The sequence below is a fragment of the Tamandua tetradactyla genome, chromosome 1 (genome assembly GCF_023851605.1).
Source record: "Tamandua tetradactyla isolate mTamTet1 chromosome 1, mTamTet1.pri, whole genome shotgun sequence".
In the NCBI taxonomy this organism is placed as follows: Eukaryota; Metazoa; Chordata; class Mammalia; order Pilosa; family Myrmecophagidae; genus Tamandua; species Tamandua tetradactyla.
The window spans coordinates 161,387,961-161,415,925 of NC_135327.1; the positions used below are offsets into that span (position 1 = coordinate 161,387,961).

The following is a 27,965-nucleotide window of genomic DNA, read 5'->3' on the forward strand; positions in this document are numbered from 1 at the left end:
AATAGGTAGAAAACAATAATACCTAACATTTGAGTGCTAGAATTTTTAAAAAGAGGAAGAAAATGAGCAATGAATAACTGAATATTATCACTTATGAACATTTGGGGAAAGGAGTCAAAGGGTAGAAAAAGGCAACGCCCAGGACAACAAATGTCCAATATAATCACAATCTAAAGTGATTGTTACCACAGTCCATTAGATAGTAAGGCTCCAGCAGTTATTTCTGACTGCTTTTATGCTGTTAGGTGTGGCTGCAGGTAAATGTACAGATGATCAATTACGTCAGAACGAGGACGAAACAACCCGCAAAACAGAATATTTAATTATAAGAGGCTTCTGGGTACTTGTGTATCTTTTAGCCAGGAAATGCATATTCCATTCCATATTCTCATAGAATAGACATAGAAGCCACCCAGGTGTCCTATTTATATTTCTAGAAGTTAACACTACGATTTAATTCCAGCAGAGTTCTGTTTTAAACAATCGAAATTGCTCGCACTTTTCTGGTTATTCTAGGATTAGAACCTCCGCTATTGGCCTTAACACTACTTGAAATTCATGACTCATAAACGCCGGGACATGAAATCATAGCAGTAACGAACAGGTGAAAAGTTATCCCTAGTTATGTTGTGCAGGAGCATACAACTCCCGTCATTCCCAGCGCAAAAATCAACAAATAAACAGAAGAACCGCATTTCAGATTCTGTTGCGCACAGTGCGCAATGGCGCCTGGTTTTTGTAGTTTCCACCTGTAGAATTGCCCGCGTGTCAATTATTCCTCCGAAGGGAAAAAAACTATACTTCCCACAAAGGCATGGGGGCGGGTACCGGTCGGATAACGTCATTGCTTGAACCAACCAATGACAGCTCCGGGCGGCAGTGAGGCCAGCGCCGTCAGGCGCCAAAGTGTGTTTTTTTTTTTTTTTTTTTTCCTGGAGCCGAGCGGGTGCTGCTAGCGGAGGCGCCATATTGAAAGGGACAAAACTCCGGCGACAACGAGTGACACAAATAAACCCTTGGACCCACTCGTTTCCCCAGCTCTAAGGGCCGCGATGTTGTACCTAGAGGACTATCTGGAGAGTGAGTGCGCGGCGCTGGCGGGGCTGCCTGTGGGAGCTGCGGGCGGGTGAGAGCGCGAGTGGACGGGCAGGCGGGATGGCGGGAGGGAGGGGGAGGCGGGGGATGTTTCTTTCTCACGGTAACTGGCAGCCTCGCAGTGGGCTGCCGGCTCCCTCGACCCCCCCCGACGCACGCACGCACGCACTGACGTAAGCGCGTGTTTCCTCGTTGGCCCCGCCCCTCTGACGGACTCTTCTCTTTGACAGTGATTGAGCAGCTTCCAATGGACCTGCGGGACCGCTTCACGGAGATGCGCGAGATGGACCTGCAGGTGCAGAGTAAGTCGTGGTGTTTGCTCTTGTTGGTTACACGCGTTCAGTGCCGGACATGCCTGCTGTCGCCGCTAGTGGCTCCTGATATTTGACCGTCCTACGCCTCACTCTGGTAGTGCATAAGGAGTTATCAAAAATAAAGGACAATGAGAAATCTTACCGTTCCATCCCACGCACCTTTTCCGTAGCTTTTACAAGAGGGTGCATGAGGGAAGGTGTATATGCCTTTTTCGAATTTGGGACTATGCAAAAAAAGTTCCTAAACCTTCATTTCTTTGAGACTGTAAATATATATTTTAATGGAATTTACATCAGCATACATATTTAGAAGATTTTAACTTGAGCTTTTCTATTGTGGAACTTAGATTTCAACATCTGTATTTCTGTTAGACTTAATTCGATTTAAAATTATCGAGTGGAAAGCACAAAGGACATGTAGTATGTAGGTCTTTAGAAACCCTGGTGAACTGGAAATGCCAAATTTGGAAGTATTACGAATTATGAGATACATTTTCTATTGTCAACAGCCTCATATTGACTGAGGAAATAAGAATTTATTGTAAAGCATCGTGTCTGCTTTAATAACATTTTGGTAGTTGGCGGGTTTTTGCTTGTGACCCAAAGACATTTTCAGTGATAGCTAGGGAGTTGGGTGACTTTTTTCCAAAATTACCTTACTGTTTCAAGAGCAGAGGTTATAGTTAGGAGACTCAGGGACTAGAGAGTTTGAAAAGGGACTTCAGGGTGTTCTGGAATACACTGCAATTTTTAAGTTGTATTTTATTTATATGGGAAGTTTCTTGAAAGGGTCCATGATTCGAAAAAGGTAGCTAAGAAGATAAATACTCAGCACAGAATTATATTTCAAAACAAGAACATAGTGCTGGGTATCACATTTATGTCCATCATGCTCTGAAAGAACCTCACAAACCTTTCATAATTGGAAGATAAATATGTGATAACTGTTTCAGTTATCTCCTAGAGATACTATGTTAACATTAATTAATTAAAAATGTGAAAATTATATAATGCATAATTAAAATGTGTGATCAATAGAACCTTGTTGGCTATATGTCACTTCCTTTGTTTGGAGAAGTGTTTAATTAAGGAGTACCTTAATTAAATCATTTAAATAATATTTATAGCTGGTCATCATGTAAAATGGGCCCAGAAGTTATGTTTGTTGATCTTCAGGTTGTACAAAAAATGTTTCTGGTGCTGCCATGTTTTCTTCTTGTAAAAGTAGGGGTGGAGAAAGACTTGAACTTTGAGGTAGAGACAAAAGTAGTATCATGTAAAGAAATCAGAGCACCAGCCATCCAAGAGTGTGGGGTCTTGGGTAGCTAAGAAGATTCATTACCCGCCCCCCCACACACACACCCCACTTTTCTGCCCTATCACCACACATACGCACTTCCATACCCACTGTTTCACTGTTTGTGAATATAATTTCTCAGCCTCATTAGTTTAATTAAGGACATCTTAGAAAACCAACAGGGGAGGAAAGCCACGTTCTCTTTTTATTCAGTGGATTGTACTGTGAAAGTGTGAATTGCATGTTAGTTTTCCAGTTTACTCACAAAATTCATTTCATCTTTAATATAGTTGAAGTACCAAGGATTTGTTATTGTTTTCTTTAGGATTCAGCACACATTTTGACTTCATACAGTTCTGAGTTAATTTCAAGGCTTCATAAACTTCCTCACTGACCTTGACCATTATTACCATTTCTGAGGGTTTTTCATCATCTGTAAAATAGGAGTGACCTGAAGATTAAAAATATTTAAAATAAATTGCAAAGTATAGTATCTGATAAGAGATAGACAAAAGGGTAGCCATCATTTTATAATTTTTGGTTCTTACAAATTTAAAATTCTCTTATAATTTGGACTTAGTATTATTCAAATTATAGTTCTTTTAAACTTGTATTTTTTACAATAGAGTTTTCTGAAGTTACAGTTGTTATGAATTAACAAAAGAGGCACTTGAGTTGAATAAATTTAGAAAATGCTTATTTAAACAAAGGGAAATTAAAAAAAAAAATTGTAGGACCTCAGGATGTTTAAAAAGCTGTTATGCACTGAAAATCTCCAAAAAGTATATAATAAAAAGGATATATTCAACTTACATGAGCCTGACTCCCTTTTATTTATTTATTTTTCCTTTTTTAACAAATGTCGAATGAGATTATTACTGGGGCACATTTTGAGAAAAGCAGGTGTAGAATAAATCATATAGTGCAGTAAGTGGATAAATGATTGTGTCTACTACTTTAAATTCTGATAAAAGATGATAAGATGCTTATGGCGTATAACAGGAGGTTAAGATTTTTAAAATCACTTTTTCTTATTAAAAAGCATGATTATCCAGTAGTACTTTCAATAAGTGATTGTGTTTGAGCATATATGACCAATTTGTTAGCATTATCTTTTGACCCCAAAGCTGTACAATTCAAAAACTCTATAGACCCCACTTGTGTTGTTGACACTACTTGGACTAATGGAAAAGGTTTTGAAATGACAATAAGAATAAATAAGTTGCCGTTGCCAGTAGGGAAAATTTTTTGATCAAGTAATCAAAGCATTACATACATGACATATTTATAAGTTACTGAATAACTGAGAAGAGTGTTTGTTGTCAGGTTTTTTTTTTTCTTCCCCAAATGAAAGCATGTATATTCAGTGTATGAATTTGGTCATGTAAATAGTAAATGTTTTTATTATATTTTAGATGCAATGGATCAACTAGAACAAAGAGTTAGTGAATTCTTTTTGAATGCAAAGAAAAATAAACCTGAGTGGAGAGAAGAACAAATGACGTCCATCAAAAAAGTATGTTTAAACTTTAGATGACTTATCAATAAATATCGGGACCTTCTAAGAAAAATATTTTAAAATTAAATATTCTTCTGGGTATTGAAATGAGAGAATATTGTTAATGTCTCTTTGGAATTTAAATAACTTGTGTTTTAGAGATTTAATTGTAGGATTTTTTTGATCATTGAAGTATTTTGATAATTTAAAAAGGAGTTTCACTAACTAGTGACTTTTATTAAAGTTACAGAAACATAAAAATGTGCATACTTCTTTACTTAAATATTTTTTCTTTTAATCTGTTTTATTCTAGCTGCAGGTAATTAAAATTGCCTTGTCATTAGAATTATAATTCTCTCTTCCAGTTTTGGTCAAAGACTGGATGAAAATCATCAGACCTTGGAGCATATTTCATATATTGTTAGGTATCTAAGTTGATGGACTCACAGAAGAAAACAATCTCAGAGTTGGATGGAACTTAAATGGTCTTTTAGTTTAAAAATCTAAATTTGGAGATGAACTGAATCTAGAAACAGGCATCTGAGTTTTGTTTGGTTTTATAGTACTTACAACCCTCTAGCAGAGTAGAATGGGCGTCAGTTCTCACCCCGAGTTTGTCTTAAAGATATAGTCTGATTTATTCAGTGATACATTAGAAAGAGTAACTTAAAAGACCTGTATTTGTCTATGGCTTTGCCATTTAACTGTATGACTCTGGATAGGCCCTTTAATATTTTTGAATAACATTGCCTCCCCATCTGTCCACCTTCGTAGAATTGTTCAAGGGTCAGCTGAGAAGAAAATTTGAAAATTATAAATTTAGGGTAGTTGTGCTAATTATTCCACCACAGGGAAGAAAGATGATTTTTGTTAGGAGAGAAAACAGAATTCATAATAGATTTGACCCTGGCTTGGGGAATACCTAGAGGCCCAGGTATGCACTTAAGTATACGTATCACACATAGACAACCCAAAGTCACCCTTTAACTGTTAAGTGTTTGGTGTAGGGTGCTGTGGAAATTCATAGAATACGTCTTTTTAAAATAATTTGCTTTATTCTGAGAGGAAGTCCAATGTACATTATTGTATGAATTGGTACCTGATTTAAGATGGGAGTTATAGGATAATTGGAAAATAGAGACATGTTGATTAGAATTCTTTTAATAGTTCTTTTAAAAGAACTTAAAAGTAGAGAATGTAACAGAATAGATACCTTAATAAAGATATGTGTATATTTTTATTTTAGAAAAACAATTGGTCATTAGTTCACATAGCTTTAACTAAGATGGAGGTTAGATTTGGAATGGTATTTATATCTTCCTAAGAATTTTGAACGTCTTCTTTTAATACTTAGCTGGTGCCCATAATTTCTAACCCTTTCCCATCCCTATCCCATCCTGTCTTTTTTTTTTTTTGCTAATGTAAGACTACTGGATATTACATTAATGATAACATGGAATGGTAAAAAATGTAGCTATATGTCCCGCATACCCATGTTTTAAAAGTATTAACATCCTTGAAATAAAAATGTTTTTATTTAGGATTACTATAAAGCTTTGGAAGATGCAGATGAGAAGGTACAATTGGCAAACCAGATATATGACTTGGTAAGTAAGTTTAATGCACATGCCATGCTGTAAGTTTTTGAATTATAGATTATATTTGGCCCTGGCTTGGGGAATATCTGGAGGCCCAGGTATGTGCTTAAGTATACATATCACACATAGACACCCCAAGGTTACTCTTTACTATTAAGTTTTTGGTGTAGGGCCTTGTGGAAATTCATAGACTTCTTCTAAGGAAATGCTTTTTACATCTTATTGGCTTAAATGTAATAAGAAGAACAGACTAAAACTGAGGTATTGCTCTCTTTTGATCCCATTTAATTTGAGAGTCCAGTGTCTATTTTGGGAGTTCCTTATGGAAGAGAGTCATAGAGAGTCCACAATGTTAGTTAATAGTTGAAGAACCTTACCTTTTTAGCCAAGTACATTGATAAAGTACTGAATGTATCTGATGTTGGACATTTTTAAAAAAAACAATTAATGTTTAACTATTTTACTAGTCCTTGTCTTCTTAAGGTAGTAGATTTACTTGTCTGATAAGTCATTTTGAGATTATATCTGTGATGTGGTAAAATACACATACTGTATTGACAAGAATTCTTGGTAATAAGTTTAAAATGAAGAAGAGAATGATTTGACTCAGTATTTACCTAAAGTGATATTAATAAATAATACTCAGCCACTGGGTCAGATGGCAAATATGTTTGGGAAACACAAGATTAGACAAAGTTGTATAAAAGATTATTTTTTGCTCCAGCAGCATGTCTGATAACCTAGGCTCTTTTGTTCATAGTTGGTCTGAAAAAAAATTCGTTAATGATAATACCTAGTTTTATAGAGAAGATAGGATTTAACGAATGAATATGATTCCTAAATCATCAAATTGATAACTCTTTTAGTCTCTAGTGTCTTAGAGCAGCTAGAAGTAAAAATCTAAAATTGTAAAATTGTAACCCATGTCAAATTCTGAAATATGTTCTATGACTAATTGTAGTGCTGTGCTTTGAAATTTATTGCTTTTTTGTGCATATGTTATTTTTCAGGAAAAAGAAAAATAAGCTGTTTATGATGATAAAAAAAATTATTCCTTCTAGCCTCCTATATTCTGGAGCAGCTAGAAGGAAAAATCTGAGCGGATCATATGGTGGCCCATGACAAACTGGAATCTGTTGTGTAGCTACTTGTTAAAGAGTGCTTAAAAACTATTTCTTTTTTATTTCTTTGCTTTGTATATATGTTATATTATGCAATAAAAAAGTTAAAAGAAAAGATAATGCCTAAAGAAAGTTAGAGTAGACTATAACTTGATTTATTTGGAATGAAAACAGAAAAAAATTTTTAATTGTTCTAGTTTTTAATAGTATCTAGAAATATAGAGAAATAAGCTTTTGAATCTAAGACTAATTTGTTTAAGTAACACTCTTCCTCATATTTAATGATTGTATGTGTCAGTCAATATTTAAAAACTAATATCTAGTTTTTAAATCATATAGCTCTTTGGTTCAGTTCTTTGATTAATCTTTTGTTAATTTGCTACTTTTTGATACCATTACTAAAATTTTTATGTATTTAGAAATATCTGTATATAAAAACATGTATTTATCTATCTGTTATTTTGTTAACCACACTGTTCAGCCATTATGTGCAGATATTGTTCATCGTACAATGGGAGAATATAAAAAGCAAGTTAATGAAATGGTTCCTGACCTTAAGGTGTTTATAAATTAGTTGGCAGGTCATACCCACAAAGTAAGGTGAAAAACCATTATAGAAGCATGTAAACATAAAAAATTGATACAGTTGATTATTAAGGAGTATCTGGCAAAAGACTGAACTAAGTCATGCAGAATTATTTGTTGATAATGTGTTAGAGTGTATGCGATGAGTTTTTTAATTGAATTTATTCAGAGGGTCAGGGGACTGGATTAGATTTTGTATTGAAGGGAAAACGTTTCACTCAGCAATAATGGCATAAGCATAGAATGATATAAAAAGGTAGTAAGTTCTCTCAGGAGACTAGATTACCTAGGCTAGAAAATGAGGTAATAAAAGGTGATTTAATAAATATGATAAAATGTAATAAATGTAATAAAAAGTGAAACTCTGTGATGAAGCCATAAAGCTATGAGTTCAAATTCTAGCTCAGTCACTTCCCTGAAGGTGTGACTTTGGGAAGATTACTTCATTTCAGAACCACATTTTCCTCATCTACAAAATAACAGATTTTTGTTTTATTGGAGAATTTTCATTATATATACAATATATAATTATATATATAATGCTAATTAGCAATATATATAATACACTTAGGATAGCAAGTAGTAGGCATTCACCCTTTAAAGACTCACTCTTTCTCATTTTCCTAACTGGGATTTTCTTCTTTAAGAAGCCACTCTTCTCTTTCAGCCCTGCCAGGTGGACGCTTTCTCTCATTCCACTAATATTTCTAGGGCTGCCCCCCTTCCCTTTCCTTTTCCCTTGTGCCTTTCCTTTCCTTTCCCTTTTCCTTTCTCCTTCCCTTTCTTGTACCCTTCCTGCTTTTTCTAATACCCCATTACTATTTCATATGACCATTATATCTTTAACATAAATATCCCTTCTTCTTTGAAACTTATTATTAGTTATTTATATCATCTTCTGTGTTTTATTATAACTGTCATTTATTTAATGACTTCTAGGTCATTCCCCTTCATTTATTGAGAAACTGGCCCTTGAAGTGTAGTTGTTCTCTCTTGAAATCTTAATTATCTACTTTGACTCTCTCAAACTAATCCATTTCATTCACTATACACTGGACATAATACCTCTGAAATACCTCCTATATCTACACTTCTTTTCTTCTGCTTTTAAAACTTTTTCTGTCCAGTCTAGACCAGTCCTTTCACACTGTTCTTGTTTTAGTTTCCTTCACTTGCTTATAAATAGCCAATCATTGCAGGTACCTAGTACAACTGGAAAAAAACAAACACCCATGCAGTTAATGCCACTACAAATTGATGATTTTTGTCACACTGGCATCTTTCACATTTGACTCTACTTGTTAATCCTTGTACTTATTTTTGGCCAGTTCCTCTTGTTTTCTCCAGTGGCTGTTCAACCCTATGCTACACTTGTTACACAAACATCCCTTCCCGGATCATGTGACCTTGCTTTGCATTGAGAGTATTGACAGAATATCAATATTGAAGATATTGATGTTTCACGAAGGTGATGGCTTCCAGAAATGTCACCTGTTTGTCAATTTTATAAAGTCTTAGGTCCTTCTAAAGCCTTACCCTTTTCCTTCTTGTATCAAATGATGAGCTGGTCTTCCTCCTGAGGCCACTCATTCCACTTTCATTCTTGTTCTCATTGCTGCTCTTGCCCTCTTGTTGCATCACTTATGCTGTCTTTTCTCTTCTTAGCCTCCTTTCTTTCTACTGGCTTTCATACCATAGCATTTAAGCAAGCTTAGGTCTTTCTTGTCTTTAAAAAAGGACCCAGACATCCCTGGATCAGGTAAGTCCTGAAATACAGAGGGGCCACCTTCTCCAGAGCATCACCTAGTTCCATTCCCCTATCCCATATTATCCACAGCCCCTTCCAACATGAAAAAGTTAGAATAGGTATAGCCCAAATACCTCTAAAATATCTTTCAAGTGGAAGAAAGATCAAAGGTGATACAGAGAAACTAGGATTTAACAACCGAGTATGATTGCTGAATCATTATATTGGTATTTCTTTTAGTCTCCAGTATCTTATAGCTAGTAGAAGTAAAAACCTAAAACTGTGCAATTGGAGCCTATACCAAACAAACTCTGAAATCTGTTCTGCAACTAATTGTTCTGATGTGCTTTCAAATTTATTGTTTTTTTGTGTGTGTATATGTTATTTTTCACAACAAAAACAAGTGGATTATGATGATGGATGCACAGCTATATGATGATATTGTGAACCATTGTTTGTATACTTTGGATGGTTGCAAGATGTGGGAGTATGTAATATATATATATATATATATATATAAGTTTAAATAAAGAAGTAAACTTACAGTGTGACGCACATAAAAAAATTTTAATGAGATCCCCCCAAAACAGGAAGATTAAAATTTAAATACATCTGTACAGAGATGAACAAAAAAGATAGAGTCCTCACAAAAAGAGCTAGGAAGAGTCCTGCTCAATTAAATCCCCACTCAAAAGAGCCAAGAATATTTCCTTCAGGTAGGTTCTTAAACTGAAAGGAGCCAGGAAGAGTCCTACTCAACAGAGTCAAGGATGAAATCCCCACTTAAAAGAGCCAGAAAGACTTCTGACCAGTACACTTCTTGCTCACACTAAAAAAATCAGGGGGTGAACCCCCATACGGTAAGATTTCAGTATACAAAAAGAGTACTCTAAAAAGGATCAAAGTTGGATCCTTGTCTATCCATCCGAGGGTGAATGTCCAGAGCACTGAACGAGGAGTCAGAATCACCAGTGGATCCCGATATTAGTCAGTCAAGAGTGAAGACAGAGGCTTCAAAGGTTCAAACCTGGAGTCTTAGGTGAGAGATCCATAGGTCCAGTGATAATTCTTTCCCATCCAAATCAGACACCAAAACTGTCAAAGAAAAAGTATTGCACTGCATAATGTCAAATAGGCAAGGACGATTTTATTCATAGCTACTATGGTGGGAGAGAGAGTAGAACTCAACTCTATTTAGACAGGAGGGCTTAAAAAATGTTGTTGTTGTTTTTTTAATTAGAGAATTTGTAGAGTTATAGAAAAAACATACAGAAAATTCAAGGTTCTCATATATTCCCTGCCCCCATACATAGTTTGCCCTACTAACACTTACATAGTAACATAGTGTTACTTAACATAGTAACACTATGGTACCTTTGTATCAAATGATGAAACAATAATATAATTATACTATCCATACTTCACATTAAAGTTCACTGTTTGTGCTGTAAAAGAAAGGACCCAGACAAGCAAACAGAATAAAAATCCTGCTGTGGTCACATAACTCCACTAGCAACTAGCTAGGAGTGCCTTTCTTGAATTTTTCTTTCAGCCTCTTCAACCCTTCTATACCTTCTATTTATCCTTAAATCATGGCAATCTGGATTGTATTTACCAATCCTCTAGAATTTCACTTGATAACTTCTTCATTGCTAAATCTGTAGACACTCTTTAGTCCTTTTTTAACTGACTCTATTGGAAAACTTAATTCCATTTACCATTTTTCTTCCTTGACATTCTTCCTCATATATTAACTATGTGACTGCTCTCTCCTGATTTGCCTCCCGCCTTTATGGCCTTCCTCAATCTCCTTCTTGGATATATATAGCTCATAATGTTTGCTTCTGTTTTGACCTACATTCTTGTTCTATTCAAAGTGGTCTCACATAGAGGTAACTCTCCTTCTGCCTTCTATCCTAACTCCAGAGCACCAGGAAGGCTAAATGCCATGTAGCAAACAACTGTTCTGTCAAACGCAGTTCCCTACTCCACCTACCCAAGTTAGAAACACTCTCGTTCTCTGATACATAAGTTCATTCTGGAAGTTCTTCTAGAACAGGATTTGTTCTAGAAGATCAAAACATATTGTGATATGTATGGTTTTGGTATTTTAAATAAAAATATCTTCTACTTTTATAATTCTGTGCTTTTTATTATTTTCAATCCCCTTTTAAAGAGGTTCTCTTTTTTAAATATAACAAAACAGATTTATTAAACATGAAAGCTGACATTACTATGCAAAAGTAATTACAATATAGGATATCAGTTAACTCATTCCCAGTAAGGTCTTATTTATTGCTTTCATAGAATCAAAGGCTATTAGATGTCCTAACCATCCAGGACTTCTGAGGGTAGGTGAGGCACTGCTTCATTTTGTACCTTCAGAGCCTGACAATAGATTAGTCAAATGGTGAAGAAAAGGACAAAGAAGACTTTCAAGGTAAACTAATCCAGTGTTTCCTAACTTTAGTTATTTGCTTCCTCCTTTGTGGTTTTTGCAATGGCTGTGTACTACCTGACCATCTATTTACTTAGTAAATTTTTAAATGAAATTTATTTAAGAGGAAAACTTAATATTATGAATTTGATACTACTAACATAAATGAAAAACTGGTATCAGTTATCATGAATACATAATTACTAAAATGCTAAAAAGCATTCCTTGGAATGCTTGTGTTTTATGCATTTTATTGGTTTTATACACCATACTGCTGAAGAGTGTAGACACACTCTTCAATGCTACAATGTCTTGTAGTATTTGAATATATTACATGCTTGAAATTAAGACGTTTACTTTATTAGCCATGTAAGTAATTGCAGTTGAATATAAGGGAATTATTGACTTATTCAGTTGGGATATCACTAAGCAGTTTTATTATGTTAAATTTGTTATACTTCTGGAAATGTCAACAATAAACAAGTGAAAGTCTTTATAAATATTAAATATAGAATTAAATTCCTATAAAATTTGACATTTGAGAGCTTAAAAGGCTTAAGAAGTGAGTGGATAAGATGTGATATATGTATTAAACTACAGTAATTTTTATTTACAGTAATTTACCCAGTAAATGGTGGTACTTCCATTTATATAGATTTCAGTAGTAGGGTTGTATAACGTTCAGAGAATGTTTATAGAGCTCTAACTATGAGATCACTGGTACTAAATGTTTAATAATACAGGCAGAGAATGAATATGACAACTGTTTATTTCAGATTATTTCAGATTGTGATAAAGTTGTGGAAAAAATAAGCATTGTAATATGAGAGAGAATGAGAATATGAACAACTGAGGGAGACTTGGCAAGACTATCGTCAAGAAGAGTGTTAGTCTGAGGCAGTGATTTTTGAGGTGGTAGTTGGAAGGTGAGAAAGAGCCAGCCACGTGAAGAGCGTGAGAAATAACATTTTCGGAAGATGATGTATGAAGTGCAGAGTGTGAGGTGGAAAAGGGCTTGACATGTTCAACCAGGAAAGAGACCAGCGTGGATGGCCTGTGTGAGAGGAAGCAGGCAGGATCCGACTCGTGCAGGGCCTTGTAAGCCAGTGGGAAGATGTAAAGTTTATTCTAACAGCAACAAGAAGCCAGGATGTTAAACAGAGAAGTGCAGTAAACACATAGAGCAGATTGTGTGTATGCTTTTGCTTGTCTGTTTTAATTTTAAGTAAGCATGTATTATTTTTACAGATTTTAAAATTTAGGAATTTTAAATTTGTCCGCTTGATTTTATCTCTCCATGTTTTATATAGCATGCCATTTCATGATTTTGTTATTGAAATATTTTATTTACTTAAAAAATCAGCTCAAAATGTTTTATCCCTAAGACCAGCACTGTACTGGTTACTTTATTTGTTGAAAAAGAAACCAAATATATAATATCTGCAAATGAAGACATTTTGTAGAATTAGGGGTCAGTGGAACAAATTGTTAGTTTATTTCAATAAATAAATTTTGCATGTGTAACACACATGTAAAATCTATCCTGTTGAAATGATTTTCTTCTACAACCTTGATACTCATAAATAGTCATTAAACAGTTATTTGTGTTCCTCCACCAGATGTCACTGTCATGAGGATGAATTGCATTGCAATATCTAGTAAAGTTGATTTATGTATTCTCTGACAAAATTTGAGCTTTTGCTTAATGCCTGAATGACTTTAGCAGACTCTTATTGTGCTCCATACTCTTGAACTTGCTTCTTTTTTACATCCTGGCCTGTTCTTGTGATGATTATATTTCAAGTCCACATTTTACCTTTAAATTTGAGAGTTCTTCATCTGATATTCTAGTTAAAATATGTGAATTGTGACCTTTGATTTGTCCCTTATCCTTATTCTCTTTTAAAAAGCTGATTAGGTGTAGTTTATCTGGTAAGGTCTCATATTTCATTCAGACTAAAGCTGGATCAAATTTTAATCTAGTTTGAATATAATTTAGGATATAAAGTGTCATTTTCATGACTTATCACAGCAATAACTTGTCATCATAGATCCTTTTTCTTTCCTAATTTACCCTCTTTATTCACTGTTATCTAGGTCTTTTCATAGATAGAAATGTACATCTAATTGCCATAGATTTCGCCTTAGAACCTTGTAGACTAAGTGCTCATTCTGAAAGGACAAGCTAGGTATCTAAAATGTAAAATTTGGCTGTACCGGAAGCAGTAGATGTAGAAACTTTTTAGAGCCATGTTTAGTTCTGTTCAGACCCATTAGGGATACATTTTCAATCTGAATGTTGGAAAAGCAGGAAAGTTAACAGAAATAATAAAGGCTTACAACTTTATACAAAGATGTTAAAGGATGGGGGTGTGGGAATTGAAGTTGTTTTTATTTATTTTATTTTTGTGTGGAGAGGCCAAGTGTGGCTTAAATGTTTGTCTATGATTATGGATATATTGACAAATAAAGTTGACAGAATTTCCTTTGTCTTTAAAGAGATCAGAAAAGGGGTAATAGATTTCAATTTAAAGCAGTTATGATTTTGGGTTACAGATTAGGAAAAATGTTTTGATTAGCATTTATTGACATTAAGTAGGCAGCAAATAAAAAATTAGACTCTGGTTAGCCATTGTAGGAATCTGTGTGGCAAATGGTAAATCTCTCTCAATCAAATCTCTCTAATTGGATCAATATTTTCTTTACTGCTTAAACCAGTTTTACAGAACTGGATATGCATGGCAGGGAAGGGTAACTTGGGTTCTGACTTTAACTAATATTTACAGAGCTAGTATGGTAGTCAGGTAGAAAAGGTGCTTTACCTATTCAAAATCATGTGGGTGGAAGTAACGCACATTGTAGATTTCAGGCAAATTCAATTCTGCACTCACTGTGACTATTTTATATTGTTAAGAACTCTGCTTTATAGTGTAAGTTAAATCTTGCGATCATCTAACTTTCTGACTTCTAATTTGATTTAGGACAGTAACAGTAAATGAAGGAAAAATAATTCTCATTGCCTAATAATCAGTGCAGAATATTTTTCACACACCAGGAGGCAGGAAAGAATTGGAGGCTATTGTAGAAGGCTGCCTACCATCATGTGCTTGAGGCTGTCCTTTCTTTATTTTAATGATAAATTTGGTTTTACAAGTATTATCCCTTGGGTTCTGTTGTCTTTTCTGAGCTATCTAGTACTGGAAATGTCATCATTATTTTCTATAGAAAGCATTTCTCAAGTTTATGGTTACAGGTTTTTGTGTGCAATAAACCTCATCAGTAATATCTTTAGTAAATGAAACATTTCTTAAATGTTAAGGTGGAGTGAGTTGGGGAGATATGTATATTTTGACAAAAAATGTCTTCATCTTTTTCTAAACCCATCTTCCCAATTGAGATATAATACTCTCCCTCTCTATGCTATGCATACCTCTTACACACCATACCATAGTCGACCTTCTTTTCTCTGAGCTTATCTTCATACTTTTAAAAATTATTTCCCCTTTCCAACTACTTGAATATAATCCATTCTTCACTAACTCACTCAGACCTTCTTTGTGTCTGCCACGGCCTGATGTTATATTTATTCCTTATGTGCTACTTGTAACCCTTTTTGAACTATTGTTTGTTGCACCTAGGGAATATATTTTTTCAGCTTTTCTTATGTGCAAGTATTGATTTTTCCAGCTAAATTCTAATTTCAGTGAAGGCAGAGATTCTGTCCTGTTTAACCCAGTGCCAAGCACATAGTAAAACTTAGTATTTATTAGTAATACAGTTATAGGTAAGAAAGGTGATAGAGTGTTTTTATTGAATTAGGTGGAACTTAAATATGATTTAAAAAAAAAATAATTTCCCTTGAGATTAAATTTTGACAATGAAAGAGAGATTTTTCAATAACTGAGGTCTGTGTTCATACATTAATTATTGGAAGGGAGGTTCCATTAAAGGATGCTCAATTACCTGCAGGTTCTTTGAATAGGAACACAATATATATGGTCCTACAGGATTTTAAATATTCTATTTTCAACTTTTGCCAAGCTCTGAAAAGGAACTTTTGTGTGAAGGAGGAAAAACTGGTGTTCAGATTATTGAAATATCACAAGCCAGCACCCCAGTGGTTACTGTTAATATATAAAATACAACTAATAGGGCAATACAATTTTTTTCAACTTGTTACATTAATTTGACTTAAAAACCAGTTCTTACATCCAGAAGTTCAGAAGGCAGCGTTAGGCATAAATGGTGAAAAAGTTTATTACAAATAGATCAAAGTTAAATTTTGTTTGGATAATGCATTAGCTGTAGAACTTTGGGATGTAACTTAACTCTTCTAAGCCTTAGTTTCTTTATTTAAAAAATAGAAACATAATAACCTATCTCAAAAGATTAGAATGAGGGTTACAAAATGTAGGACATCTAATACTCCAAGCACATCACCCAGCCTCTTCAAAGGCATCTAGCCCACATGAGTTCTATTTTACTGCTTCTCTCTCCTTCACCTTCATTTTAGATGTACATTATTTAGTTGAAAGTCATATTTAAACGTTTTGCCCCCATGTTATATCATAACACATTTTGACATTTGTAAGAGTTATTCCTATTACAACAGTGGAAATTGAGAAATTAGACTTTGAAAAGGATATTGTTAATAATATAACATGAATATTTTTCAAAGAATTAGTAATTCTTTGTGTTGTCTTAAAGTAGTAAATCTTTAAAAAAGCATTTAGAAGTATTTAATATTAACTTAGAAATAAATTGATATTTTTACTGGCTTGAGGAATCATGATTTTCTGAAACCAGTCAACAGATCTCTGCATGAATGAGAAAACTAAATCTTACCACCTAAACACAACCAGTTGTTTTACAGTAAAACCATTTTAACCAAGCTCTTTGGAAAATAGTTTTCTGGCTAAAATCCCTGTTGGCTACAACCTTTTACATAAGTGTTTGCAACTATAATTGTCCATTTTCCTGCCTTAAAGAAATGTATATATGAAATATAGTAGCCTCTTTGTTGGTAAATTGAGGATCTTAGATTCATTATTCTAAATAACAGTTATTCACATGGCAGTATGGGTACCCTTATTTTATAGTAGGAGATTAGGCCAAAAGTAATCACAGGGCATACTATGAAAAGTTAACCTTTCTGTTCTCCCTTTACCCTTAACCCCCTGATATCAGTTTTACTTTAATTCCCAAATTCCTCCTTCTTCCAAAGATGGAGTATAGAACATTTTCTAATCACTTGGAGATTCTGACTTCTTAAAATTTTTAATTTATTAAATGAAATTTGGGAGATTATTTAGCCTGACATCCTTGTTTTATAGACTAAAAACCTGAAGTGTAGATTAATTGACTTGCTCAAGCATAATAAGTTAATTCATTGGAAGAAACAAAGATTTAGACTTCCTTATTAAACTGACACTTTAACAGTGTCCCAAATTTTGGTGGTTATCTTTGATCTTCTTTGAAACAGGTAGATCGACACTTGAGAAAGCTGGATCAGGAACTGGCTAAGTTTAAAATGGAGCTGGAAGCTGATAATGCTGGAATTACAGAAATATTAGAGAGGCGTAAGTAAAATTTAAAGTTTTCCATCAATATTGGACAGTACTTGTGCAACATCAAACCACAGAGGAGATGCTTGTCCCACAGAGACTTCTCAGATCTTGCCCTTCAGTGGATGAAGACATCCCAGGTTGGATAGCTTGAAACCTAGCAGTTGGAACAGTTGGAGGCAAGGATACTGACAGAAATAACATAGATTATCATCCACTCATTTTTTATGAAAATAACATATTAAGTCGTTGCATTTAAACATCTATATTTGCTAGTAAGATGCATGGTGAATACAAGGATTTAAAGAAATAGAGTCATCTGGAAGCAAGTTAACCATCTGTTATTAAATGTATTGACTTAACCTTGCCTATGTTTGCACCTAAGCTTTGAAGGCCATTGTTTTTCCTTCATCATAAGAACTGCCTTAAGTCTTGCCCTCAGTTCTCTTTATATTTATATATATACATACACACACTGAGAAAGATTCTAATTGGTTCCACAACACTTCATCTTTGCCTCAATGAAGTCATCTCTAAACTTTCCCTTATCAACAAGAAATCATTTAATATTTCTTTGTAAGTCTCAAATTGATCTCCTATTATATATTACCCTATCACTTCTTTGATTTAACTCAGGAGACCTCTCAAAACGGAGACATAAGCTGTCTTTTTAAAATTAATCTAGCATTTCTCCCAACTAAATATGACACTGTACGTAAAAGCAGATAGTGTGGTGCTAAGCACAGGATTGGCACTCACAGAATGTTAGCTGAAACAAATCAATATTATGGCAAATTTTTACTGTAATTTAGTAAAAAGTTTCAAACATCTTTTCTTTCTTGGTGGTTTTAACAGTAAGAACCATGTACATGTTTCTACATACAGATGAAAGGTTTCTTTACAATGCTAGGTCCTGTATATTTCTGTTTATATACACTGGAAGTCAACTAGAAAAAAGCCAGTCACAGATCCATCTTGGTATCTAAAGTTGCATTTTTGTTTTCAAAAACAGATCTGTCATTTAATCTGATCTTATTAATTTGTGATAAATAAATAGGATAAAATCCGAAAACTGAGGATAACATGTATTTCAAGACAAAGTTGAATGTTCTAAAGTGACTTTGAAATGCTGATGATAACTGCAAATAACTATAATTCATGCCTATTCAGTACTGCAGGAAGGTTAATAAAGCATCCTCTCTAAGGACACAGACATATGAAATGAAATTGGATCAAGTTATAAAAACTGCTCTACCCTGTGCCCTGCCATAATTTCATCTCAAGGGATTAAAGATAAACCCAGAAAATTTCTTTAAAAGTATTTTAAAGCTTGGCAGTAGAGAGTCTGTTTCTCACTTTTTAGAAGGAAAATCCCTAACTTCCTTTAGGAAGTCTTTGCTATCACGTTTTATTAATGATCAAAGAAAATTTCATACATACAGTTAATATCCTGATGGCCTAGAATCTTATCATCTCTCATTAAAAGTCCTTAAACTCAGTAAAGCTAGATTACTAGATTAAATTTTTCAGCTTTTCTCAGTAATGGGGTTATAATATTCACTCACCCATTTATGAACTGTTTTATACTTAAGGCTAATGCTGGGAAATGGATTATTTATTGATTAGAGAAGATCGCTCAGGGTGAAATTGGCAGTAGTGACCCTTCAAAATGTCTGTCTCAAATAGTACTGCAGACATATGCAGTGGAGTTTGTTAGTACTCTGCAGAGTAGAGGAATGCAGTAGCTGTATTGGTTGGTGTGCAGAATTCTGTGATGGCATTTCATGTTTGTATATCTCTGTGACTCTTTTTTTAGGATCTTTGGAATTAGATACTCCTTCACAGCCAGTGAATAATCACCACGCTCATTCACATACTCCAGTGGAAAGTAAGTTTGGTTTAGCAAAACTACAATTTTAAATACAATTAGAATCTCAATATGTTGCCAGTATATTTTCTTTTGTTAGTGCTACACAACCTATTGAGAAACTAATATCCTTCCCTTCTTTTTTTTTTTGTGGGATATACTTTTCATTGCAATTACTGACAGACTTTTTCATTCTTGTTTCTTCACTGCTTTGCACACTGTATTGGCATATAACGTCTCAAATGGTTGATGAGTAGTGAGTGAACAAATTTTTAGTCAGATGTGTGGCTAGCTAGATGATTACATCAGTGCGTTTTTTGATAGATCTATTTTATAGAAAAAAATGTGTTAGATGGAAGCTATTCTGAATTCTGGTAATGTTTTGAAAACAAATTTCCTTCACTTTATATGTGAAACCATGGTACATCATGGGTTGTCTTCAGTACTTTGATACTGAAGTTTTTTTTAATGTTTTGAGAATTCTGCTCTTAATAGAACTATGTGACAGAGTTCTACTGCTAGTCCTGTCTTCTGAGAAAACATAATGTTCTGTATTCCTTGAGGAATCCAGATCATAACTGTGTGGGTTTATAACTAGATGGAAGTACCATGTCTTTTGCATAGTTTTCTAAAATTAAAAAAAATGTGAATTCTTTATTTTTATTCAGAAAGGAAGTATAACCCAACTTCCCACCATACAACAACAGATCATATTCCTGAAAAGAAGTTTAAATCTGAAGCTCTTCTATCTACGCTTACATCAGATGCCTCTAAGGAAAATACCCTAGGTAATTTTATCTTCTTGAATGCAATTGCTTGCTTTACTGTTTGTGTTAGAATAAAGGAAAATGGAAACATTCGGGATTAATGAATCATGCAATTTTTTTACCTGATTAAAATCTACATATGGAGAAAGAAGGAAAAGGAAAAAATCGATACATTATTCAGTTTACAGTGACATAGCATTAATCTGATGATTATATCTGTGCTGGGACATAATGTATTTTAAACTCATTATTCTCTCCATCCATTTTTATTTCTCCTTTAATTCCACACAGGTTGTCGAAATAATAATTCCTCAGCCTCCTCCAACAATACTTTCAATGTAAATTCCTCCCAACCTCTGGCTTCCTATAACATTGGAACTGGGGCAGGGGCAATTACCATGGCAGCAGCTCAAGCAGTGCAAGCTACAGCTCAGGTACAAAGTAAAAAGTTTGGAGACAGTGTTATTTTGTCTGAGTCATTGAAAGACCCTAATACAACCAACTAAATGGAAACAAAGTTATCTTACATTGTATAACTTCGGTTTTAAATCATAGGTTTATGATTGCCGACATTTTATTTGATGAGATGAATATGCAGGAATTACTTGATTGATAATGAAAACTAAAAAAATAGATTCATACAATTTCATTCAGACTGCTTCCGACAAAAATTGCTCACGTTACCTATGTTCTGTTTCTTTGCCAATTCTGGGGGTTTTACCAAGTCTCTGTAGCCTCAGAACTTAGGTTGCCTTGAGCTTGCTTACTTCCGTAGAGTTTGTCTTCCAAATTAATAAATTACCCATCTCTTAGTTACTTTATTAACTGTGTAAAAACTAATTTTTAAATTTTTATATGAAATAGCTTAAGTTACAATGATTAATAATAATTGTTTAAGCACAATAAATTAATGCTAGCCAAACCAAAATGATATTGTAACTAATAAGACTTGAAAAAGAAAATCTATATATTTATATACATTAATACTATCAATAATGTCTGTTTAAGATGAAAGAAGGTCGGAGAACATCGAGTTTAAAAGCCAGTTACGAAGCATTTAAAAATAATGACTTTCAGCTGGGAAAAGAATTTTCAATGCCCAGGGAAACAACTGGCTATTCATCATCTTCAGCACTCATGACTACGTTAACACAGAATGCCAGTTCATCAGCAGCCGACTCACGGAGTGGTAGAAAGAGCAAGTAAGTTTTATTATTAAAATAGTATTGTAACTTTAGCTATTGGCATCTCAGCAGGGTTTCTATATTTTGAACAATAACAGGAAATAATGGATCAGAACAGGATGAACTTTGGAAAGGTGGGAAGACATGAAGTTTTCATCCCTATTATTATACTTTGAAAGGCTACTGAAGTCTTAAAAAAGGGTTAGGATTGTTTTACTTTTCCAGAAAATTTTATAATGACTTTGTTAATAAATAATCTCTATGTTCTTTTGTTCATTACGATAAGCCATTTTATGGAACTGTTTCATTTATAAGACTTTATTTTGACTTATGTTTCAAAGTAACTTAAAGCAATAGCACACATACCCTGGGAATTGGTTTTAAACAAGTTCTTTATTTTGATTGATAGCACGGTGTCTTAATCTTGGTCTTACATCCCCAAAATTAATAATATGAAAATATACTGGCTTTTATATATGAGACTGTTACAATGATTCTGTGAACTTCACATAGGAAACCTTAATAGTTTATGTGACTATCTATCTCAGGTACCCAGATTGACAAGTAGTGAAAGTTCAGATTCTAAGGGAAAAGATTTAGTCACCTAATAATTAATTGTATTTTAATTTATTTTTAAATGTATTATATTTTCTTTGAATAAGTCCATTTAAAAAAAATCAGTTAGATTCTCACCTGCCATGCCAGAGACCTGGGTTCAATTTCCAGAGGCTGCCCATGCCAAAAAAAAAAAACATCAGTTAGAGTAACCACAGAACATCTTAAAAATTAATTCATTCTTAATGACCTCCAAGTTTAATATCACTACTTATGATAAATTTCTGTATTTTTCGAATTCATATGGCTTGTGGTAAATTCTTTGTGAATTCTAACACTCTTTTGCTCCCCGCCGTACACATTGGTTGATGGTTATGATCATTTTCACCAAAAGATTTTGCGTATTTTTATTTTAGATTTTGATGAAGAGTATTCAGTTTGCTAAAAAATGCAAAGAATATCTGTAAGGTAGCCAAAATTATTAATTCCTAGAGTACTATCTACAATTAAATCAATGAAAAATTTTGTTTTAAAAATTATTTTAAAAATTCTGAAGCATCTTTTAAAGATGTTTATTCTCCAGAAAACAAAAACCCCAAACAAAAATCAACATTTGTATGAAAGATGTTGCTCTAAACAGTTGTGTTTTTAAGTCGTTTCATCAGATCATTTTAATTAATGTAAACATTATTTTAGACATTTGATGTCATTTCATTTCATAACTTTTTATTTATAGGAGTTATTCCTATAACTTCTTTGGATGATGAGCAAAAAAATATTTGATTTTTTTTTTTTCAGAAATAACAATAAGTCTTCAAGCCAGCAGTCATCATCTTCCTCCTCTTCTTCTTCATTATCTTCATGTTCTTCCTCATCAACCGTTGTACAAGAAATTTCTCAACAAGCAACAGTAGTACCAGAATCTGATTCAAACAGTCAGGTTGATTGGACTTATGACCCGAATGAACCAAGATATTGCATTTGTAATCAGGTAAAAGTTTATGTCTATTAAAGCATATTCTAAATAAACTAGAAAAGAGAAAACTGTTTCATTTTTTAAGTACTATTTTTACCCCAGTTTAAATATCCTTACCCTTTTTGCACCTCTTTCTTCTCCTTATAAAAATGACACATTTACTGTAAATATACAAAGTATAAAGAAAAATGTTTGTTAGCCATAATCTCAGCCCTCAGGTACGAGCTGTACTTAAACATTTTGATAGACCACTAGCACGTACTACACGTGTGTGCACATGTACGTATATACACACAGACGCATGTGCATGTAAGAGTGTGAGTTTGACAGTCGGAAAATACAAGGTAGACTTTTTTCTAACCTTTTTTCACCAGACCATGAATACAGAATGTGGTTTTTCTTTAAAGTTATTTTTGTATCTTCTCATAGACATCTGTTATTATTTTAGTGTCTTTAATTTTTTTGAAATTGTACTTTGATAGACATTGTTTTTTTATATAACCCAGTTTGCATAGGTTATAAATATTTGAAACAGTCTCCCAAAAACATGTTTTAGAAATTTATTACCAAAAATTTATGAGCATGCCCATTTTCCTAAACCCTATTCCAACAGTGAATATTATTCTCTCTTCAGAACTATGTGCCAGTTTGATTGTTTCATATTACATGATCAATTCCAATTATAATAGTAAGATTGAGCCTTTTTTGGTCATTTTTTGTTTCTTCTTTTATAAATTGACTCTTAATAGTCCTGACTGAGTTTTCTGTTGTTTGTCAGGTATATTGTAAATATTTTGCTTAGTTTCCTTTTTTATAATTTTTTTTAATTTTAAAATTTCACTTTTATGTAGTTCTGTCACTTTCTTTACGTAGTCTACTGTGATTTGTATGCTTAGAAAGGTGTCTTCCATTTTTACCCTTCTCTGCCGATATAGATGTCTTAAATTTTCTTCTAATTTTTTTCTTTTTTTCTAGTTCTTGATGTTTCAGTTTCTTCACATTTATATAATTATCCATGATTTATTGTTTAATGGTGTAAAGTGCCAATCTAATTTTTTAAAAATTTTAATAGTTTGCTAATGTGCTTCTATCACCTGGCAAACATTTTTCATTATCAAAGATTAGGGAAAAGAATTCTATAAACCCCTTGGCAGTAAAAGTAAGTTGCTTACAAAAAAACAAAATCAGAATTGCCCTAAACTTACCCCTTTGTAACAGTAAAAACCAGAAGGTAATTGAACATGTCTGTAGAGCTTTGAGGGAAAAATCTGAGTGCCCCCAAAATTGATATCCCCAAAAGTTGTTATTCCTCTGCAAAAAACCATATAAAGATATTCTTACTTGTACAGGGAATCAGAAAGTGTGCCTTTTAGTTGGCCATGCCTGAAAAATTTTTCAGCCTTCTGAGAACATAAATAAATTCAAGAATTAAGAAGTTGTGCTATAAAGTGCTGGTGGTGAGCAGCAAAAGAAAAGTGAAAAAGGATAAATAGAATATATTAAATCTGAGATTTCAATGAAATGGCCTTTTTACTGCAAAACTATAAATGAGGGAGGGATCTAAGAAAAAATAAAAACCTTAAATAGCTAAATAACCAAGAGAGGAATTTAAAAAATTTTAAGAAGCACCACTCACAAAGTTCATCTCCTCCTCTCCCCCTGCCATCCCTGACCCCCAAAAAAAGTCTTTTTAGGATAAACTGTATCATTTGATTGCCAATATATTGTATATTCAGTATATTTCTCTCTAGTTTCTCACACTGTCATAAATAATTACTTTTGTTACATAATTATAGTAAAAATAAATAACTTTCTTTAAATTAGGTATCCTATGGTGAGATGGTGGGATGTGATAATCAAGATGTAAGTAGTAAATTTCCTTATTTGGGTATAAAACCTTTTTTTAATTATAAGTTATCACTTGAATGTTTTATTTACTGTCTCTCAATCTATGAAAACAGGCTTCCAGTTTTGTAATTTTAAGCAGGTCTCTTTTGAATTTTAAGAGCTCAATTATCATTCCCAATTGTGTTCTTTTGAGTTCTAAGATTTTCTGTGGAATTGTAGAACAGCTTAATATATTGCAGAGAAGAATGCTTTTTCTCTACATCTCTGGGGATAGATACACCCTGAAAAGAAAGCCAGAACATCCCTTTATGCCTCTAATTACAAGTAACTTATTCCACTTTACAAGGGAATAAATATGATCCTTGAAAGCTGGCAACAGGTTACTCTTCAAGTTAATGAAAATCAGTGAATTTTAGTATATTGTTAAAAAATAAGGGACTAGAGTACATGAATTTCAGAGTTATCAAGGATGCTTAAATTTTCTGTGCCTCCATTTCTTCATTTATGAAGTTATTATTTGGAATAAATGATATCTTAAATAATTTCCTAGATCTAAAAATTCTGTGTCTATTTATTATTAAATGGAATCTTCAGTACACTGGATATATTTCAATTCACTTTATAATTTTTTTTTTTTTTTTTGCAATTTTGCAATTTTGCTTTCTAGTGCCCTATAGAATGGTTCCATTATGGATGTGTTGGATTGACAGAAGCACCAAAAGGAAAATGGTACTGTCCGCAGTGCACTGCTGCAATGAAAAGAAGAGGTAGTCGACATAAATAAAGGTGGTCATTTCATTTGAGGATGAAAAAACGCTTCAGTTAAACATTTTATATAGGACTTTAAAAAAGAAGAAAAGAAAATACATTTTCAGGCAACCACTTAAAGGATTTACATAGACAATCCTGTAAGATCTTGAACTATGAATTTTATGGGTTGTATTTTAATAATGTAAGTAAATTATTTATGCACTCCTGGTGTGCTATAAATATTATTCCAGTTAGCCTTGGATTATTTCAGTGGCCAACATATGCAGACATTTGTACTCCTCAACCATTTTCTCAAAGTAATGGGCATTCTATAATTTAGACTTCAAAGAATTCCAACGATGAAGATTTTTTTAAAAGTATTTTATATTCAACAGGTATATTCTGCTGCATGTACTGTACTCCAGAGCTGTTACGTAATACTGTATATAAATGGTTGCAAAAAAAAAAAGTCAGTGCTTCTAAAAAGAATTTAAGATAATGGTTTTTAAGATGCCTTTATAATAAGCTTTGTTTCTTTGTGGAACTAAATTCAGCAGGCTGAAAACAATGGTTCATGTAATAAAGTGGGCTGGTGTCCTCTAGAGTACCTGGGTACATAAACAGAAACTCCTGTAGGTAAAAACTAATTTGTGCCATTAGTCTTTATATGTTTCTGCATCTAAATAGAGTGCAGTTCATGAGGGTGAGGGTGGGGGCTGAAGGGAAAAGGGTGTTAAAGTGATACATTTTTATACCAAATGTGTTTATTTTTTTGTGCAAGTAACCCTTAAAATTGGAATTGTATTAGGTGTTAAAATAAAGTTTTTAAAAAATTGCTTGTATTTATACTTTGCACACTTAATAATGAAAATTTCTTAATTCTAATTATTTTCCAATTTTCATAATATAAAAAGGACAGAAGCCCAAGACACAGAATGCTGTATATGCTGTGATTTCTTTAATAATGTTTAGAATTTATGATGTGAAAATAAGAAACAGACATTTTTAATGTAAATTTGAAATGCAAATGTATTTTTATAGAACATCTCTCTGACTTTTCCTTCAAAGTCTATGGGACATGAAAGAAGTCTAATTACAACAGATAAAAAGAAAATAATGGTTATGGATACTTTGACTTTGAGGCAGTGTGGCCAAATTGAGTAAGAGACCCCCTGGATTGGAGCTTAAAATTTAGCTGTGTTTTTTATTCTGCCACATAGTGGTATGATAATTAATTCAAATTTTAATTCAAATTTTAAATCACTCTGGACCTTATTAAATGAGGGTGATGCTGGCTGCAGAATGTCTGTAAAACATTTCTGAGGTTTTATTCTATAGGTGCTATTTAAATTATAAATTTTGCATAGTGAACATTTTATTTAAATATCAAATTCTAGTCAGTAGAAAAATCCTTAAAACTTTTTATATTCACTTCATCATATTTCTTATGTATTGAAACTTAAGGAGTCTGATTTCTGCTCTAATTAAAACCACTTATGAGCCTCTTAGAACATATTCAGAAAATGTTGTAAGATCTATGCAATGCTACTCAAAAGGTGTGGATTAGCTAGGGGATTTCAGAGGTCTCTTCCAACTTTGATTTCCACAATTCTGAACTGCTGCAGTCTGATTTTGTAACAGTGTCATACCGCAAAACTAAGTTAGGCTCATTTGTTGGTATCCATGGTACTCGATAGTTTCACAGAGATTTTATAAACCTTTAAGAAATAATATATAACATAGTATTCATGTAACTTATTAGCATGTTGCCTGGAGATGCTGAACTGTATCATTTACCTCTTCTAATGATATATTTGTGACTTTTCCAAAGTCATTCATTTTATAGGAATTAGTCAAAGGAAACAGCCTTATGTACAGTTTTATGTTAAAAGAAAGTTCCCTGAGTCAGGAACATCCCTATTTCCAGCTGCTACAGCCCCTTTCAGTGTGTGAATTCCATTTCTTACCAAGTCACTAAAAAAAATTTTGACATGTTTTAAACTCAAACATTGGATATTTTATGAAGTATGTTATAGAGGAGTAAAACAAAATTTTGTGATTATTTAATAATGGGTAGAGTCTGTTGATAGGAGATATAAATAATGGGCCAAATATGGAACTACCTCATCCAAAAAATTATATATATACATATATATATACACATACATATATATTGCCAAGTAGTAAATCTTAATTGTGACATTACACGAGGGGGTATAATGAGTATTTTTGGTATTATAAAATACACATTCAAAATCTTTGTTGTACAAAATTTATGTAACAATTGGTGGCACAAAAAAACCAAATGTGAATTCACAGTTTATAGGTGGTGAAAATTGAGGCCTTACTGCTGTGGAGTGTTTATTAAAATGTTAATGGTGACACATTTGAAGCAATAAATGGCTTAATTAAATGCCTAAATGAAGCCGAGTGTTTGATAAACATAAAATCATTCCTCTTAAAGACAGTTCATTATTTTGCTCTTTGCAAATTCTATACGTTTTAGGTTTTTTATCCTTCGCAGACTTAGACATTAGAAATCGCCATCGTAATCTAACTAATTATTTTCATCTTAAACAAATAAATATCTGATAAATTTGGGTTGTGAGTGTAAGATATTCTTTGAATATGTAAACATTGAAGGCTTTTTCTACAACTCTTACATTTTTTTCTAAATAAATCTTTCAACAGATAAATTTTAAGAGAAAAAGATCATCCTCAGAAATACCTATTTTTGCAGTTTTACAAACATTAAGCCCCTA

General features: G+C 33.1%; 1 protein-coding gene across 6 annotated transcripts; it reads left to right on the forward strand.

Annotated features, from left to right (window-relative positions):
* Positions 1-669: 669 nt before the first annotated feature.
* ING3 (inhibitor of growth family member 3) lies at positions 670-27,741 on the forward strand. 6 transcript variants are annotated; one of them, XM_077117574.1, is made up of 12 exons: positions 903-1,080; positions 1,326-1,397; positions 4,122-4,222; positions 5,746-5,811; positions 17,175-17,271; positions 19,073-19,144; positions 19,792-19,911; positions 20,182-20,324; positions 20,899-21,092; positions 22,428-22,620; positions 24,430-24,468; positions 25,121-27,741. In XM_077117574.1, the coding sequence occupies exons 1-12, from the start codon at positions 1,053-1,055 to the stop codon at positions 25,235-25,237; spliced, it is 1,242 nt and encodes a 413-aa protein (XP_076973689.1). In that variant the 5' UTR covers positions 903-1,052; the 3' UTR covers positions 25,238-27,741. The 6 variants fall into 6 exon arrangements, 5 of the variants coding, with proteins under 5 accessions (XP_076973798.1, XP_076973882.1, XP_076973689.1 ...); XM_077117621.1 differs by having other exon boundaries at positions 911-1,126; XM_077117637.1 differs by lacking the exons at positions 903-1,080; positions 1,326-1,397; positions 4,122-4,222; positions 5,746-5,811 and adding an exon at positions 11,570-11,695.
* The last annotated feature ends 224 nt before the right edge of the window (positions 27,742-27,965 follow it).